The sequence below is a fragment of the Anomaloglossus baeobatrachus genome, chromosome 4, assembly GCF_048569485.1.
Source record: "Anomaloglossus baeobatrachus isolate aAnoBae1 chromosome 4, aAnoBae1.hap1, whole genome shotgun sequence".
Taxonomy (NCBI): Eukaryota; Metazoa; Chordata; class Amphibia; order Anura; family Aromobatidae; genus Anomaloglossus; species Anomaloglossus baeobatrachus.
The window spans coordinates 10,344,291-10,358,891 of NC_134356.1; the positions used below are offsets into that span (position 1 = coordinate 10,344,291).

Genomic DNA, 14,601 nt, shown 5'->3' on the forward strand with positions numbered 1-14,601 from the left:
GTGTAGGTTAAACCTATTTCATCTCACATCTACTTATTGTAAGTGTAGCTGCAGTGCAAAGCATGGCGGAGAGTAAGGAAACCACCTGATCCTTTATTATGAACGGAAAGGGATTTCAGGCTTCCTCCAGTTCCAGTAGACAATGCAGCTGTATAACTATATACAGTGTAAACACTCAGTTTCCCTCCGCTCTCTATACAGACACATCTGCAGGTTTTCCCTCTGTTCTCTATACAGACACATCTGCAGGTTTTCCCTCTGTTCTCTATACAGACACATCTGCAGGTTTTCCCTCTGTTCTCTATACAGACACATCTGCAGCTTTTCCCTCCTTTCTCTATACAGACACATCTGCAGGTTTTCCCTCCTTTCTCTATACAGACACATCTGCAGGTTTTCCCTCTGTTCTCTATACAGACACATCTGCAGGTTTTCCCTCCTTTCTCTATACAGACACATCTGCAGCTTTTCCCTCTGATCTCTATAGACACATCTGCAGCTTTTCCCTCCGCTCTCTATACAGACACATCTGCAGGTTTTTCCCTCCGCTCTCTATACAGACACATCTGCAGCTTTTCCCTCTGTTCTCTATACAGACACATCTGCAGCTTTCTTCGTCGCTCCATTGGGAGACCCAGACGATTGGGTGTATAGCTACTGCCTCCGGAGGCCACACAAAGCATTACACTAAAAAGTGTAAGGCCCCTCCCCTTCTGGCTATACACCCCCAGTGGGATCACTGGCTCACCAGTTTTCGGCTTTGTGCGAAGGAGGTCAGACATCCACGCATAGCTCCACTGTTTAGTCAGCAGTAGCTGCTGACTATGTCGGATGGAAGAAAAGTGGGCCCATATAGGGCCCCCAGCATGCTCCCTTCTCACCCCACTGGTGGTTTGTAAGGTTGAGGTACCTATTGCTGGTACGGCGGCTGGAGCCCACATGCTGTTTTCCTTCCCCATCCCCCTGAGGGGCTCTGAGGAAGTGGGATCTTACCGGCCCCAAAGCCCTGAGGCCGGGCTCCATCCACAGACCCATAGAACCTGCTGGATGTGGAGCGGGAGTGCCGTTCAGGGACATGGCCCTGCACCATTCAGGTACTCTGTGTCCCCGTACACACAGGCACCGCACACTCCAGACTTGCTGGGTGTGCTAGTGCGCCGGGGACAGTAAAGGGTTACAGTCACTGCAGCCTAGCTGAGTGACTTTATTTATTGGGAACTACCGCGCCGGACGCTCCGGGAGCGGCGGCGCGGCTGGGACTTGTAGTGCGCCGGGGACTTAGCGCCGACCGCGCTTTTACGGCGGCGGCGCTTATAAATCCAGTCCCCGGCTTTTGCGGCCTAGCTCCGCTTCGTTCCCGCCCCCACCCTGTCAATCAGGGTAGGGGAGAGACGCTGTACAATCAGCAGCGCCGAGGGCTGGAGCCTTATTTACATGCTCCAGCCCTCTCACTAGACACTGTGGGACGCCGGTTTCCCGCTCTGACTTGGGGCACGCCCACGGCCCGCCCCTACTCACACGAGCTGGAGAAGGACGCCGGCAGCCATTCCTGCAGCCCGAGCTGAGAGAACGGACTCTGGGCAAACAACAGGACTAGGGCGACCACACACCCGCTTATAGGCGGGCGGTAAGCGGCACCTGGGGTGCTGACACTAAATACCGCAGTTTGTCTATTTGTATTTTAAGTACACTGCATAGGTCGCTATTTTGGGCTATATGCCCTCTTAGATGGCGACACATCAGCAGCAGGAAAGCATGGGTGCTAAGGCACAGGCTTTCTATGCTGCTTGTATTGCACGTACTGAAGTGTTCATGTGTATTTATGCTTGTATGCTATACACTGCACTGTACGGTCGCTAGTCTGGGCTATTTTCGCCTAGAATGACTAGACTACAGCAGCAGAAAAGCAGGGGTGCTGAGGCACAGGTTTTTTCTATGCTGCTTGTATTGCAGGTGTTGCAGTGTTCATTTGTACTTATGCTTGTATGCTATACATTGCACTGTATGGTCGCTATTCTGGGCTATATTCCCCTAGATGGCTAGTCTACAGCAGCAGACAAGCAGGCTTTCTATGCTGCTTGTATTGCATGTGCTGCAGTGTTCATTTGTACTTTATGCTTGTATGATATACATTGCACTGTACGGTCGCCATTCTTGGCTCTATAAGTCGGCAGCAGCATATAAGCAACACAGGCTTTCGATGCTGTTTTTGCTGCATGTGATACTGTTCCACGGCACTGCTCCCCATTGGGTGCAATGCTCCCCTGTAGCACTTGGTCAGCCGGGGTCTCTACTTGACGTGGCCAAAAGAACCACCTCTCAACCCTGTCCAAGGACAGGGACGGAGTTGCAATGGGATAGAGACTTGCAGTCCGGACAGGCCATGGGCAATCTGGATCATTGCTCCCTGGCCACCCTCATTTGGAATAAAATCGGTGCTCCGGGGGGGTCCCAGGAAGACTCTCTGTATGATGAGGCAGACGTAGCTCATCAGGACTTTGATCCTGACACCGCTCTCACTCCGGATACACCGGATGGTGACGCCATAAGGCATGATCCTATAGCGTCCATCAATGGAATGTTGGATCTTTCTCCCTCAGCTCCCCCAGCGGAGGAGTCAGCTTCACAGCAGGAGAAGTCCCATTTCAGTAGCTCAAACGTATATTGAGTATTGTTCCGGCCACGCTGACTTCAGAGAAGCAGTCCAGGAACACCACGCTTCCCAGATAAGCGTTTTCTCCAAACGTATTACGGATACACGTTATCACTTTCCCCCTGACGTGGTCAGGCGTTGGACCCAGGGTCCAAGGGTGGATTCTCCAATCTCCAGGCTTGCGGCTAGAGCCATAGTTGCAGTGGAGATGGGACTTCACTTACAGATGCCATTGACAGACAGATGGACTCTGGTTGAAATCTGTCTATGAGGCTATCGGCGTGTCGGTTGCTCCGGCATTCACAGCCGTATGGGCACCCTAAGCTCTTCAGCTGTTCTTGCGCAGCTGGTCTTGAGCACAGGTACATCTGTGCCGCAGGGGCGTCCGTAACCTCGCAATGTCTGCATTGCGACTTACTCTATTAATGCTGTCCTGGAAGGACAGTCGAGGTTTCGGTCCTTCCCAGGCTCGGGCAGGTCCCAATTGTCCTCGTCCAAAAGGGCTGAAAAGCCTCAGAGGGGCTCAGCTGCCGGCCGGGCTCAATCACGCCCAAGGAAGGCAGCCGGAGGAACCGCTACCAAGGCGGTCTCCTCATGACTCTCAGCTCTCTCATCTTTCCGCATCCGCGGTTGATGGCAGACTCGCTCGCCTTTGGCGACATTTAGCTGCCACAGGTCACAGACCGGTGGGTGAGGGACAGTGTGCCCACGTGCACAGGACAGAGTTCTGTTCTCGTCCTCCGACTCGATTCTTCAGAACGTCCCCACCTCCCCACCGAGCCGATGCTCTTCTGCAGGCATAAGGAGTGATTATCCCGGTTCCTCTTCAGGAACAAGACACGGTTTTCCTCCAATCTGGTTGTGGTGCCAAACAAGGATGGCTCTTTCCGTTCCGTTCTGGGCCTAAAACTGCTCAACAAGCACGTGGAGGCCAGGCGGTTCCGGATGATACCCTCCGCTCCGTCATTGCCTCAATGTCTCAAGGAAATTTCCTAGCATCAATAGACATCAAAGATGCTTATCTCCACGTGCCGATTGCTACAGAGCACCAATGTTTTTCTACATTGCGTGATAGGAAACGACCATCTTCAGTTCGTAGCTCTGCCATTCGGGCTGGCGACAGCCCCACGTGTGTTCACCAAGGTCATGGCGGCAGTGGTAGCAGTCTTGCACTCACAGGGACACTCTGTGATCCCTTACTTGGACGATCTACTTGCAAGGCACCCTCTCAAGAGGCATGCCAACTCAGCCTGAATGTTGCACTGGAGACTCTCCAGACGTTCGGGTGGATCATCGACTTTTCAAAGTCAAACCTGTCACCGACCCAATCACTAACGTAGCTTGGCATGGAGTTTTCATACCCTGTCAGCGCTAGTGAAGCTTCCGCTGGACAAGCAGCGGTCACTACAGACTGGGGTGCAGACTCTCCGTCTAGGTCAGTCGCACTCCTTAAGACGCCTCATGCACTTCCTCGGGAAGATGGTGGCGGCAATGGAGGCGGTTCCGTTTGCGCAGTTTCATCTGCGTCCTCTAATTGGGACATTCTCCGCCAATGGGACGGGAAGTCAACATCCCTGAACAGGAAAGTATCCTTTTCGGAAGGACTCTCTGCAATGGTGGCTTCTTCCCACCTCATTATCACAGGGAAGATCCTTCCTACCACCGTCTTGGGCGGTAGTCACGACAGACGCGAGTCTGTCAGGGTGGGGAGCAGTTTTTCTCCACCACAGGGCTCAGGGTACGTGGACTCAGCAGGAGTCCACCCTTCAGATCCATGTTCTGGAAATCAGAGCAGTGTATCTTGCCCTACTAGCCTTCCAGCAGTGGCTGGAAGGAAAGCAGATCCGAATTCAGTCGGACAACTCCACAGCAGTGACATACATCAATCACCAAGGAGAGACACGCAGTCGGCAAGCCTTCCAGGAAGTCCGGCGGATTCTGACGTGGGTGGAAGCCACGGCCTCCACCGTATCCGCAGTTCACATCCCCGGCGTAGAAAACTGGGAAGCAGACTTCCTCAGCCGCCAGGGCATGGACGCAGGGGAATGGTCCCTTCACCCGGACGTGTTTCAGGAAGTCTGTAGCCGCTGGGGAAGGCCGGACGTCGTCCTAATGGCGTCCAGGCACAACAACAAGGTCCCAACCTTCATAGCACGGTCTCGCGATCACAGAACTCTGGCGGCAGACGCCTTAGTGCAAGATTGGTCGCAGTTCCGGCTCCCTTATGTGTTTCCACCTCTGGCACTCTTGCCCAGAGTGCTACGCAAGATCAGATCCGACTACAGCCGCGTCATACTCGTCGCCCCAGACTGGCCAAGGAGGGCGTGGTATCCGGATCTGTGGCATCTCACGGTCGGCCAACCGTCGGCACTACCAGACCGACCGGACTTACTGTCCCAAGGGCCGTTTTTCCATCGGAATTCTGCGGCCCTGAACCTGACTGTGTGGCCATTGAGTCCTGGATCCTAGGGTCTTCAGGATTATCCCAAGGGGTCGTTGCCACCATGAGACAGGCTAGGAAGCCCACATCCGCTAAGATCTACCACAGAACGTGGAAGATATTCTTATCCTGGTGCTCTGCTCAGGGAGTGTCTCCCTGGCCTTTGGCATTGCCTACCTTTCTTTCTTTCCTGCAATCTGGGTTAGAAAAAGGTTTGTCGCTCGGCTCCCTTAAAGGGCAAGTCTCGGCGCTATCCGTCTTTTTTCAAAAGCGTCTAGCACGGCTTCCTAAGGTGCGCACGTTCCTGCAGGGGGTTTGTCATATTGTACCCCCGTACAAGCGGCCGTTAGATCCATGGGATCTGAACAGGGTACTAGTTGCCCTCCAGAAGCCGCCCTTCGAGCCTCTGAGGGAGGTTTCACTTTCTCGCCTGTCACAGAAGGTGGCGTTTCTCGTTGCGATCACATCGCTTCGGAGAGTGTCTGAGCTAGCAGCGCTGTCATCCAAGGCTCCTTTCCTGGTCTTCCACCAGGACAAGGTAGTGCTGCGCCCCATTCAGGAGTTTCTCCCGAAGGTGGTATCCTCTTTTCATCTTAATCAGGATATCTCTTTGCCTTCTTTTTGTCCTCATGCAGTTCATCGGTATGAGATGAATTTACATTTGTTAGATCTGGTGAGAGCACTCAGAATCTACATTTCCCGCACGGCGCCCCTGCGCCGTTCCGATGCACTCTTTGTCCTTGTCGCTGGTAAGCGCAAAGGGTCGCAGGCTTCCAAAGCCACCCTGGCTCGATGGATCAAAGAACCAATTCTTGAAGCCTACCGTTCTGCTGGGCTTCCGGTTCCATCAGGGCTGAAGGCCCATTCTACCAGAGCCGTGGGTGCGTCCTGGGCATTACGACACCAGGCTACGGCTCAACAGGTGTGCCAGGCAGCTACCTGGTCGAGTCTGCACACTTTCACCAAACATTATCAGGTGCATACCTATGCTTCGGCAGACGCCAGCCTAGGTAGAGGAGTCCTGCAGGCGGCGGTTGCCTCCTCGTAGGGGAGAGCTGTTTTGCAGCTCTAACTGGAGGTATTAATTTACCCACCCAGGGACAGCTTTTGGACGTCCCAATCGTCTGGGTCTCCCAATGGAGCGACGAAGAAGAAGGGAATTTTGTTACTTACCGTAAATTCCTTTTCTTCTAGCTCCTATTGGGAGACCCAGCACCCGCCCTGTTGTCCTTCGGGATTTTTGGGTTTTTTCGGGTACACATGTTGTTCATGTTGAACGGTTTTTCAGTTCTCCGATGTTACTCGGAGTGAATTTGTTTAACCAGTTATTGGCTTTCCTCCTTCTTGCTTTTGCACTAAAACTGGTGAGCCAGTGATCCCACTGGGGGTGTATAGCCAGAAGGGGAGGGGCCTTACACTTTTTAGTGTAATGCTTTGTGTGGCCTCCGGAGGCAGTAGCTATACACCCAATCGTCTGGGTCTCCCAATAGGAGCTAGAAGAAAAGGAATTTACGGTAAGTAACAAAATTCCCTTCTTTCCCTCCGCTCTCTATACAGACACATCTGCAGGTTTTTCCCTCCGCTCTCTATACAGACACATCTGCAGCTTTTCCCTCCGTTCTCTATACAGACACATCTGCAGGTTTTCCCTCCGTTCTCTATACAGACACATCTGCAGGTTTTCCTTCCACTCTCTATAGACACATCTGCAGGTTTTTCCCTCCGCTCTCTATACAGACACATCTGCAGCTTTTCCCTCCGCTCTCTATACAGACACCTCTGCAGGTTTTTCCCTCCGCTCTCTATACAGACACCTCTGCAGGTTTTTCCCTCCGCTCTCTATACAGACACATCTGCAGGTTTTTCCCTCCGCTCTCTATACAGACACATCTGCAGGTTTTTCCCTCCGTTCTCTATACAGACACATCTGCAGGTTTTCTCTCCTCTCTCTAAAAAGACACATCTGCAGGTTTTTCCCTCCGTTCTCTATACAGACACATCTGCAGGTTTTCCCTCCTTTCTCTATACAGACACATCTGCAGGATTTTCCCTCCTCTCTCTATACAGACACATCTGCAGGATTTTCCCTCCTCTCTCTATACAGACACATCTGCAGGTTTTCCCCTCCGCTCTCTATACAGACACATCTGCAGGTTTTTCCCTTCTCTCTCTATACAGACACATCTGCAGGTTTTTCCCTTCTCTCTCTATACAGACACATCTGCAGGTTTTTCCCTTCTCTCTCTATACAGACACATCTGCAGGTTTTTCCCTTCTCTCTCTATACAGACACATCTGCAGGTTTTTCCCTCCGTTCTCTATACAGACACATCTGCAGGTGTTTCCCTCCGTTCTCTATACAGACACATCTGCAGGTGTTTCCCTCCGTTCTCTATACAGACACATCTGCAGGTTTTTCCCTCCGTTCTCTATACAGACACATCTGCAGGTTTTCCCTCCTCTCTCTATAGACACATCTGCAGGTTTTCCCTCCTTTCTCTATACAGACACATCTGCAGGTTTTTCCTCTGATCTGTATAGACACATCTGCAGGTTTTTCCCTCCGCTCTCTATACAGACACATCTGCAGGTTTTCCCTCCTCTCTATACAGACACATCTGCAGGTTTTTCCCTTCTCTCTCTATACAGACGCATCTGCAGGTTTTCCCTCCGCTTTCTATATAGACGCATCTGCAGGTTTTCCCTCCTCTCTCTATATAGACACATCTGCAGGTTTTCCCTCCTCTCTATACAGACACATCTGCAGGTTTTCCCTCCGCTCTCTATACAGACACATCTGCAGGTTTTTCCTTTGATCTCTATAGACACATCTGCAGGTAGATGTGTCTTTATAGAGAGCCGAGGGAAAACCTGCAGATGTGTCTGTATAGAGAGGGGGGAAGCTGTAACTATGCTGTAATGGAGCAGAGCTGCACTACAAAGCATGGTGGATCATCTCCAGAGGACAGGTGGATTTCAGACTTCCCCATACGCCATTATGTAATGCAGCTGGAGTCATTGATAATAGCTGTGCTGTAATGGAGCGTGGCTGCAGTGTAAAGCATGGTGCAGTGGTGCCGGCTGTGATTTACACACTCGGCTATCTTTGGCAGTTTATAGGGAGAATTAAGGCTGCGGAGGAGCTCATGCTTTGGCTCTGAAGATTGATGGTGGTCCCAGTGGCCGGACCCCCGACAATTATTGTTAGCCCAAACCCTTTAAGTAGTGATCATTGGGGGGCCGGGATGTTTCTACAATACCTGTCTCTCATCTCACTGAAATGGCTGATAACAGAGAGCAATAGCTTGCATTGACCAGTCCTCAGTTTGCTTTTCCAGCGAGGAACAAGCTGAATTTAATTGCACAGATCATTAGTGAGTCCATGATCTCAGAGGGGAGCAGAGATCCCCCGTAATATTGTGGTGTTGCCCTTTAAGTGGAAGGTTCATGACCCCTGAATGTGTCCCGAGCAATGCAGAATACACAGGGCGGTGATCGGGGGCCGCCGCTGGCCTCGGCCATTAACCCTTCACCTGGAGGTGTCTTCAGACAACAGTCGTCTTGTCTTGTGGGTTGTCCTGTGGCCTATTTTTGGCGGTGGGTATTTTTGGGAGCCCGGCCCGTCCTGTGTACACAGGCGTCTGCGATGTGGCCGGATAATTAGAGAGAAGCCGTCGCCCCACGCCTGGGGTCAGGGCGGCTCCTTACCTGCTTCTACGATGGCCACAAATGACTTTCTGGACTATCGGATGCCGGAGTGGCCAGATCCTCGCGTTCTAGATCTTTCCTCTTTGTCCTCTAGATCGAGAACCTTCAGGAGCAGCTGCGGGACAAGGAGAAGCAGCTGAGCAGCCTGAAGGAGCGGGTGAAGTCCCTGCAAGCCGACACCACCAACACCGACACTGCCCTGACCACCCTGGAGGAGGCGCTGGCCGAGAAGGTGAAGCGGCATCTCCAGGGTTAATCGATCACCAATCGATCATTATACACGGGAATCTCCCATCAATTCTCACACGAGTCTCGTTTTTCTTTTAGGAGAGAATCATCGAACGTCTGAAGGACCAGAGAGACCGCGACGAGCGCGAGAAGCAGGAGGAGCTGGAGTCTTACAAGAAGGAGCTGAAGGAGCTGCGCGAGAAAGTCAGCACCTTACAGGGAGACCTGTCCGAGAAGGAGGTGCGGCCGCACAGCAGCGGGGGGCTCGGCCCGGATGCGGTGCACGCACGGTGTAACCTCTTCTGTCTGTCGTCTTCTCCCGGTCCCTGCAGTCTTCACTGTTGGATCTGAAGGAACACGCCTCCACCTTGGCCTCGTCCGGCCTCAAGAAAGACTCCAGACTGAAATCCTTAGAGATCGCGCTGGAGCAGAGGAAGGAGGAATGTCTGAAGCTGGAGAACCAGCTCAGGAAGGTGAGGAGCGCGAGACCCCTGATATTAGAGGGAAGGTGAGGAGCGCGAGACCCCCGATATTAGAGGGAAGGTAAGGAGCGTGAAACCCCCAATATTAGAGGGAAGGTGAGGAGCGGGGAGCGCGAGACCCCCGATATTAGAGGGAAGGTGGGGAGCGCGAGACCCCCGATATTAGAGGGAAGGTAAGGAGCGTTAGACCCCCGATATTAGAGGGAAGGTAAGGAGCGTGAAACCCCCAATATTAGAGGGAAGGTGAGGAGTGGGGAGCGCGAGACCCCCGATATTAGAGGGAAGGTAAGGAGCGTGAGACCCGCGATATTAGAGGGAAGGTGAGGAGAGGGGAGCGCGAGACCCCCGATATTAGAGGGAAGGTGAGGAGCGGGGGAGCGGGAGACCCGCGATATTAGAGGGAAGGTGAGGAGAGGGGAGCGCGAGACCCCGATATTAGAGGGAAGGTGGGGAGCGCGAGACCCCCGATATTAGAAGGAAGGTAAGGAGCGCGAGACCCCCGATATTAGAGGGAAGGTGAGGAGAGGGGAGCGTGAGACCCCCGATATTAGAGGGAAGGGGAGGAGCGCAAGACCCCCGATATTAGAGGGAAGGTGAGGAGCGCGAGACCCCCGATATTAGAGGGAAGGTGGGGAGCGCGAGACCCCCGATATTAGAGGGAAGGTGGGGAGCGCGAGACCCCCGATATTAGAGGGAAGGTGGGGAGCGCGAGACCCCCGATATTAGAGGGAAGGTGGGGAGCGCGAGACCCCCGATATTAGAGGGAAGGTGAGGAGAGGGAGACCCCCGATATTAGAGGGAAGGTGAGGAGCGCGAGACCCCCGATATTAGAGGTAAGGTGGGGAGCGCGAGACCCCCAATATTAGAGGGAAGGTGGGGAGCGCGAGACCCCCGATATTAGAGGGAAGGTGAGGAGCGCGAGACCCCCGATATTAGAGGGAAGGTGAGGAGCGCGAGACCCCCGATATTAGAGGGAAGGTGAGGAGCGTGAGACCCCCGATATTAGAGGGAAGGTGAGGAGCGCGAGACCCCGATATTAGAGGGAAGGTGAGGAGCGGGAGACCCCCGATATTAGAGGGAAGGTGAGGAGCGCGAGACCCCCGATATTAGAGGGAAGGTGAGGAGCGCGAGACCCCCGATATTAGAGGGAAGGTGAGGAGCGCGAGACCCCCGATATTAGAGGGAAGGTGAGGAGCGTTAGACCCCCGATATTAGAGGGAAGGTGAGGAGAGGGGAGGGTGAGACCCCCGATATTAGAGGGAAGGTGAGGAGCGCGAGACCCCCGATATTAGAGGGAAGGTAAGGAGTGTGAGACCCCCCCCCCGATATTAGAGGGAAGGTGAGGAGCGCAAGACCTCCGATATTGGAGGGAAGGTGAGGAGCGGGAGACCCCCGATATTAGAGGGAAGGTGGGGAGCGCGAGACCCCCGATATTAGAGGAAAGGGGAGGAGCGCAAGACCCCCGATATTAGAGGGAAGGTGAGGAGCGCAAGACCCCCGATATTAGAGGAAAGGGGAGGAGCGCAAGACCCCCGATATTAGAGGGAAGGTGAGGAGCGGGAGACCCCCGATATTAGAGGGAAGGTGAGGAGCGGGAGACCCCCGATATTAGAGGGAAGGTGAGGAGCGGGAGACCCCCGATATTAGAGGGAAGGTGGGGAGCGCGAGACCCCCGATATTAGAGGGAAGGTAAGGAGCGTGAGACCCGCAATATTAGAGGGGAGGTGAGGAGCGGGAGACCCCCGATATTAGAGGGAAGGTGGGGAGCGCGAGACCCCCGATATTAGAGGGGAGGGGTGTAAGGTCCGGATATAGCGCAGGTGACGGTGGCCTGTAGATCGGCCGGTGTCGCTCGTCTGACTCCTGTTTCTTGTCCTTATCGCAGCAGTCAGACGGGTCCCAGCACCTCGGAAAAGCAGTAAGTCCCCGCAGCATGGAGACCCCTGTGTGAGCGCTGACGCCGCATGACGTAGCCCCACATCCACACTGTGCCCCGCCCCCCCCCACGCTGCCCCTCAATATTAATACTGCAAAATGGGATTATGTTCACCCCCCCCAACCTGGGTGGTTAAAGCGCGCTCATTACTTCAACTATTCATAAAGTAAAACGCCATCCTCATCACTATCACCTCATCCTCCTTCATACTACCTGAACTGTTACCAGAATAGTGAGCGCAGCTCTGGAGTATAATACAGGAGGTAGTTCAGGATAAGTATGTATGTACACAGTGACTGCACCAGCAGAATAGTGAGTGCAGCTCTGGAGTATAATACAGGAGGTAACTCAGGATCAGTAATGTAATGTATGTACACAGTGACTGCACCAGCAGAATAGTGAGTGCAGCTCTGGAGTATAATACAGGAGGTAACTCAGGATCAGTAACCTCTGCTCAGTGGTTATTACATACGTTGTCAGTGTCACATGGCGCCGGTTTGACCATTCCTTTCCCATTTGGGTTCCCCTGTCTGGGTGCGTCTCCTCATCTGCTGCGTCGCCCTGTGATTAGTCCTGTGTTTTTTCGTCTTCCTGCCCTCGCCCCGCCGTTGCTGTGCCCTCGCCCCGGCCGGCAGTGACAGCGCCCGTGTGTTGTGGATGGTGCTGGGTGTAAACAGGCGACTGTTAATTATCACCCCCTGCAGCCGGGAGGGGGAGGTGCGGGCTGCGGACCATCGCACCCCCTCCACCCCCGGACCCTGCCAGCTGCTCACAGCCACCCGTCCTGTCATGGAAGATTGGTGTCTGTGACCTCGGCTCCGGGACGGTGTGAGTCACCGGGCGCAGTCTTCCTGCGTTCACCATATTTGCGTCATGACAAACCAAAGCTGGCTTCTGTGCCAAGCGAGCGAGCCCGACAGCCGACGTCACCGTCCTGCCCTGAGATGAGAACTGAACGTCTAAAAGGATGAGCAGGTGTTCTGTGCCACCAATATGGCCGCCGCGGGGCTGGTCATGCCCCGACCCATCTTTAATGTTTGCCTTTCTCATTAGGCCCATGATGCTGCGCAGGATGCAAAATCCAACCCCGAGGGGAGCGAGCGGGTCCAGCAGCTGGAGAAAGAGGTGGCCAGGCTACGGGAGGAGGCCGGCAAGTCCCAGGCGGAGGTGGACCGGCTCCTGGAGATCCTGAAGGAGATGGAGAATGAGAAGAACGAAAAGGACACGAAGATCGCCGAGCTGGAGAGGTGAGCGGCCGGGGGGGACGTGACCGTCATCCCTGGAGGACGCCTGTCCCCGCTCTGCATCACCCAAGTCCGTCATCGAGCGGCCGCACCGCAGCAAAATATCTGCACACGGGGCACGTCCAGGACCAGGGTGTGGGGCGCCTCTAGAAGGGGTGGGGTGGGGGGGGGGGCGTTTCCATAACGGAGTGGGGGTTGGGGGGGGTGTCTTGGGGAACAGGGGTTTGGGGGCATCTCGTGGACGGGGGGTTGGGGGGCGTCTCCGTGGTTGAGAGGCGTCTAAGGGACTGGGGGGTCCGGGGGGTGGCGTCTCCGGGGGGTGCGTGGGGCGTCTCCGGGACCGGGGGTCGGGGGGTGTCTCCGGGATTGAGGGGCATCTCAGGGACTGGGGGTCGGGGGGGTTGTCTCCGGGGGGTGCGTGGGGCGTCTCCGGGACCGGGGTCGGGGGGTGTCTCCGGGATTGAGGGGCATCTCAGGGACTGGGGGTCGGGGGGGTTGTCTCCGGGGGGTGCGTGGGGCGTCTCCGGGGGTCGGGGGGTGTCTCCGGGATTGAGGGGCATCTCAGGGACTGGGGGTCGGGGGGGGGCATCTCCGGGGGGTGCGTGGGGGCGTCTCCGGACCGGGGGGTTGGGGGGGGGGGGGGCGTCTCCAGGACCAGGGGTGGGGGGGGTGTCTCCAGGACCAGGGGTTGGGGGCGGTCGTCTCCAGGACCGGGGGTGGTGGGGGGGCGTCTCCGTGGTTGAGGCGTCTCAGGGACTGGGGGTCGGGGGGGGGGGGGGGGGGGCGCGGTTCTCCGGGGGGGTGCGTGGGGCGTCTCCAGGATCGGGAGTGCGTCTGCAGGACTGGCGGGGGAGGTGGGGGGGCTGTAGGTGTCTGGGGGACCGGTGTTTGTCGTCCTGCTGCTACAATCCTCTGTTTTGCATCCTTACCGTCATATATCTGGATCCGCTCCCCGATTCTGAGGACCCCCCTTTCTGAGGCGGTCTGTATAAAGCTGCAACTTTCTAACACGTATTTTTCACCATTTTCAAGATCCCCGCTTGCTGTCAGTGAAACTTTTTTTGTCTAAAGCCCTTCAATTTGTACTCGCAGCTGAAGGTTTGTTACAGTTGCATCGGATCTGCACAGCGCGTTCTCCTGTCACATCCGCCGCTGACCAGACTGGATATAAAGTAACAAACCCTCAGCTGTGGAGACGTATTAGGACCGATGTATGTGGAGTGTTTCCAGTCACTGGCAGCAGGTGGAGGTATATAGGGGACTTGTGACCATCTCCCCCCCCCCGTCCTGCTGCCGTCACATTATATGCCCTCCCCTCCCCGTCACATTATATCCTCTCCCCGTCACTTTATATCCTCTCCCCCTCCCCCGTCACTTTATATCCTCTCCCCTCCCCCGTCACATTATATCCTCTCCCCTCCCCCGTCACATTATATCCTCTCCCCCTCCCCCGTCACATTATTTCTTCTCCCCCTCCCCCGTCACATTATATCTTCTCCCCCTCCCCCGTCACATTATATCTTCTTCCCCTCCCCTGTCACATTATATCTTCTCCCCCGTCCCCCGTCACATTATATCTTCTCCCCCTCCCCCGTCACATTATATCCTCTCCCCTCCCCCGTCACATTATATCCTCTCCCCTCCCCCGTCACATTATATCCTCTCCCCCTCCCCCGTCACATTATATCCTCTCCCCCCTCCCCCGTCACATTATATCCTCTCCCCTCCCCTGTCACCTTATATCCTCTCCCCTCCCCTGTCACATTATATCCCCTCCCCCCGTCACATTATATCCTTTCCCCTCCCCCGTCACATTATATCTTCTCCCCTCCCCCGTCACATTATATCTCTCCCCTCCCCCGTCACATTATATCTTCTCCCCCTCCCCCCCCGTCACATTATATCTTCTC

The 14,601-nt window shown here is 54.9% G+C and overlaps 1 protein-coding gene across 1 annotated transcript in view; it reads left to right on the forward strand.

The window, feature by feature from the left end:
• ERC1 (ELKS/RAB6-interacting/CAST family member 1) overlaps nt 1–14,601 on the forward strand; it is a 109,055-nt gene that overhangs the window by 35,182 nt on the left and 59,272 nt on the right. Inside the window, 4 exon segments of the mRNA XM_075343601.1 lie at nt 8,896–9,033; nt 9,129–9,269; nt 9,362–9,502; nt 12,501–12,694. Coding sequence (XP_075199716.1) covers nt 8,896–9,033; nt 9,129–9,269; nt 9,362–9,502; nt 12,501–12,694 — 614 coding nt within the window.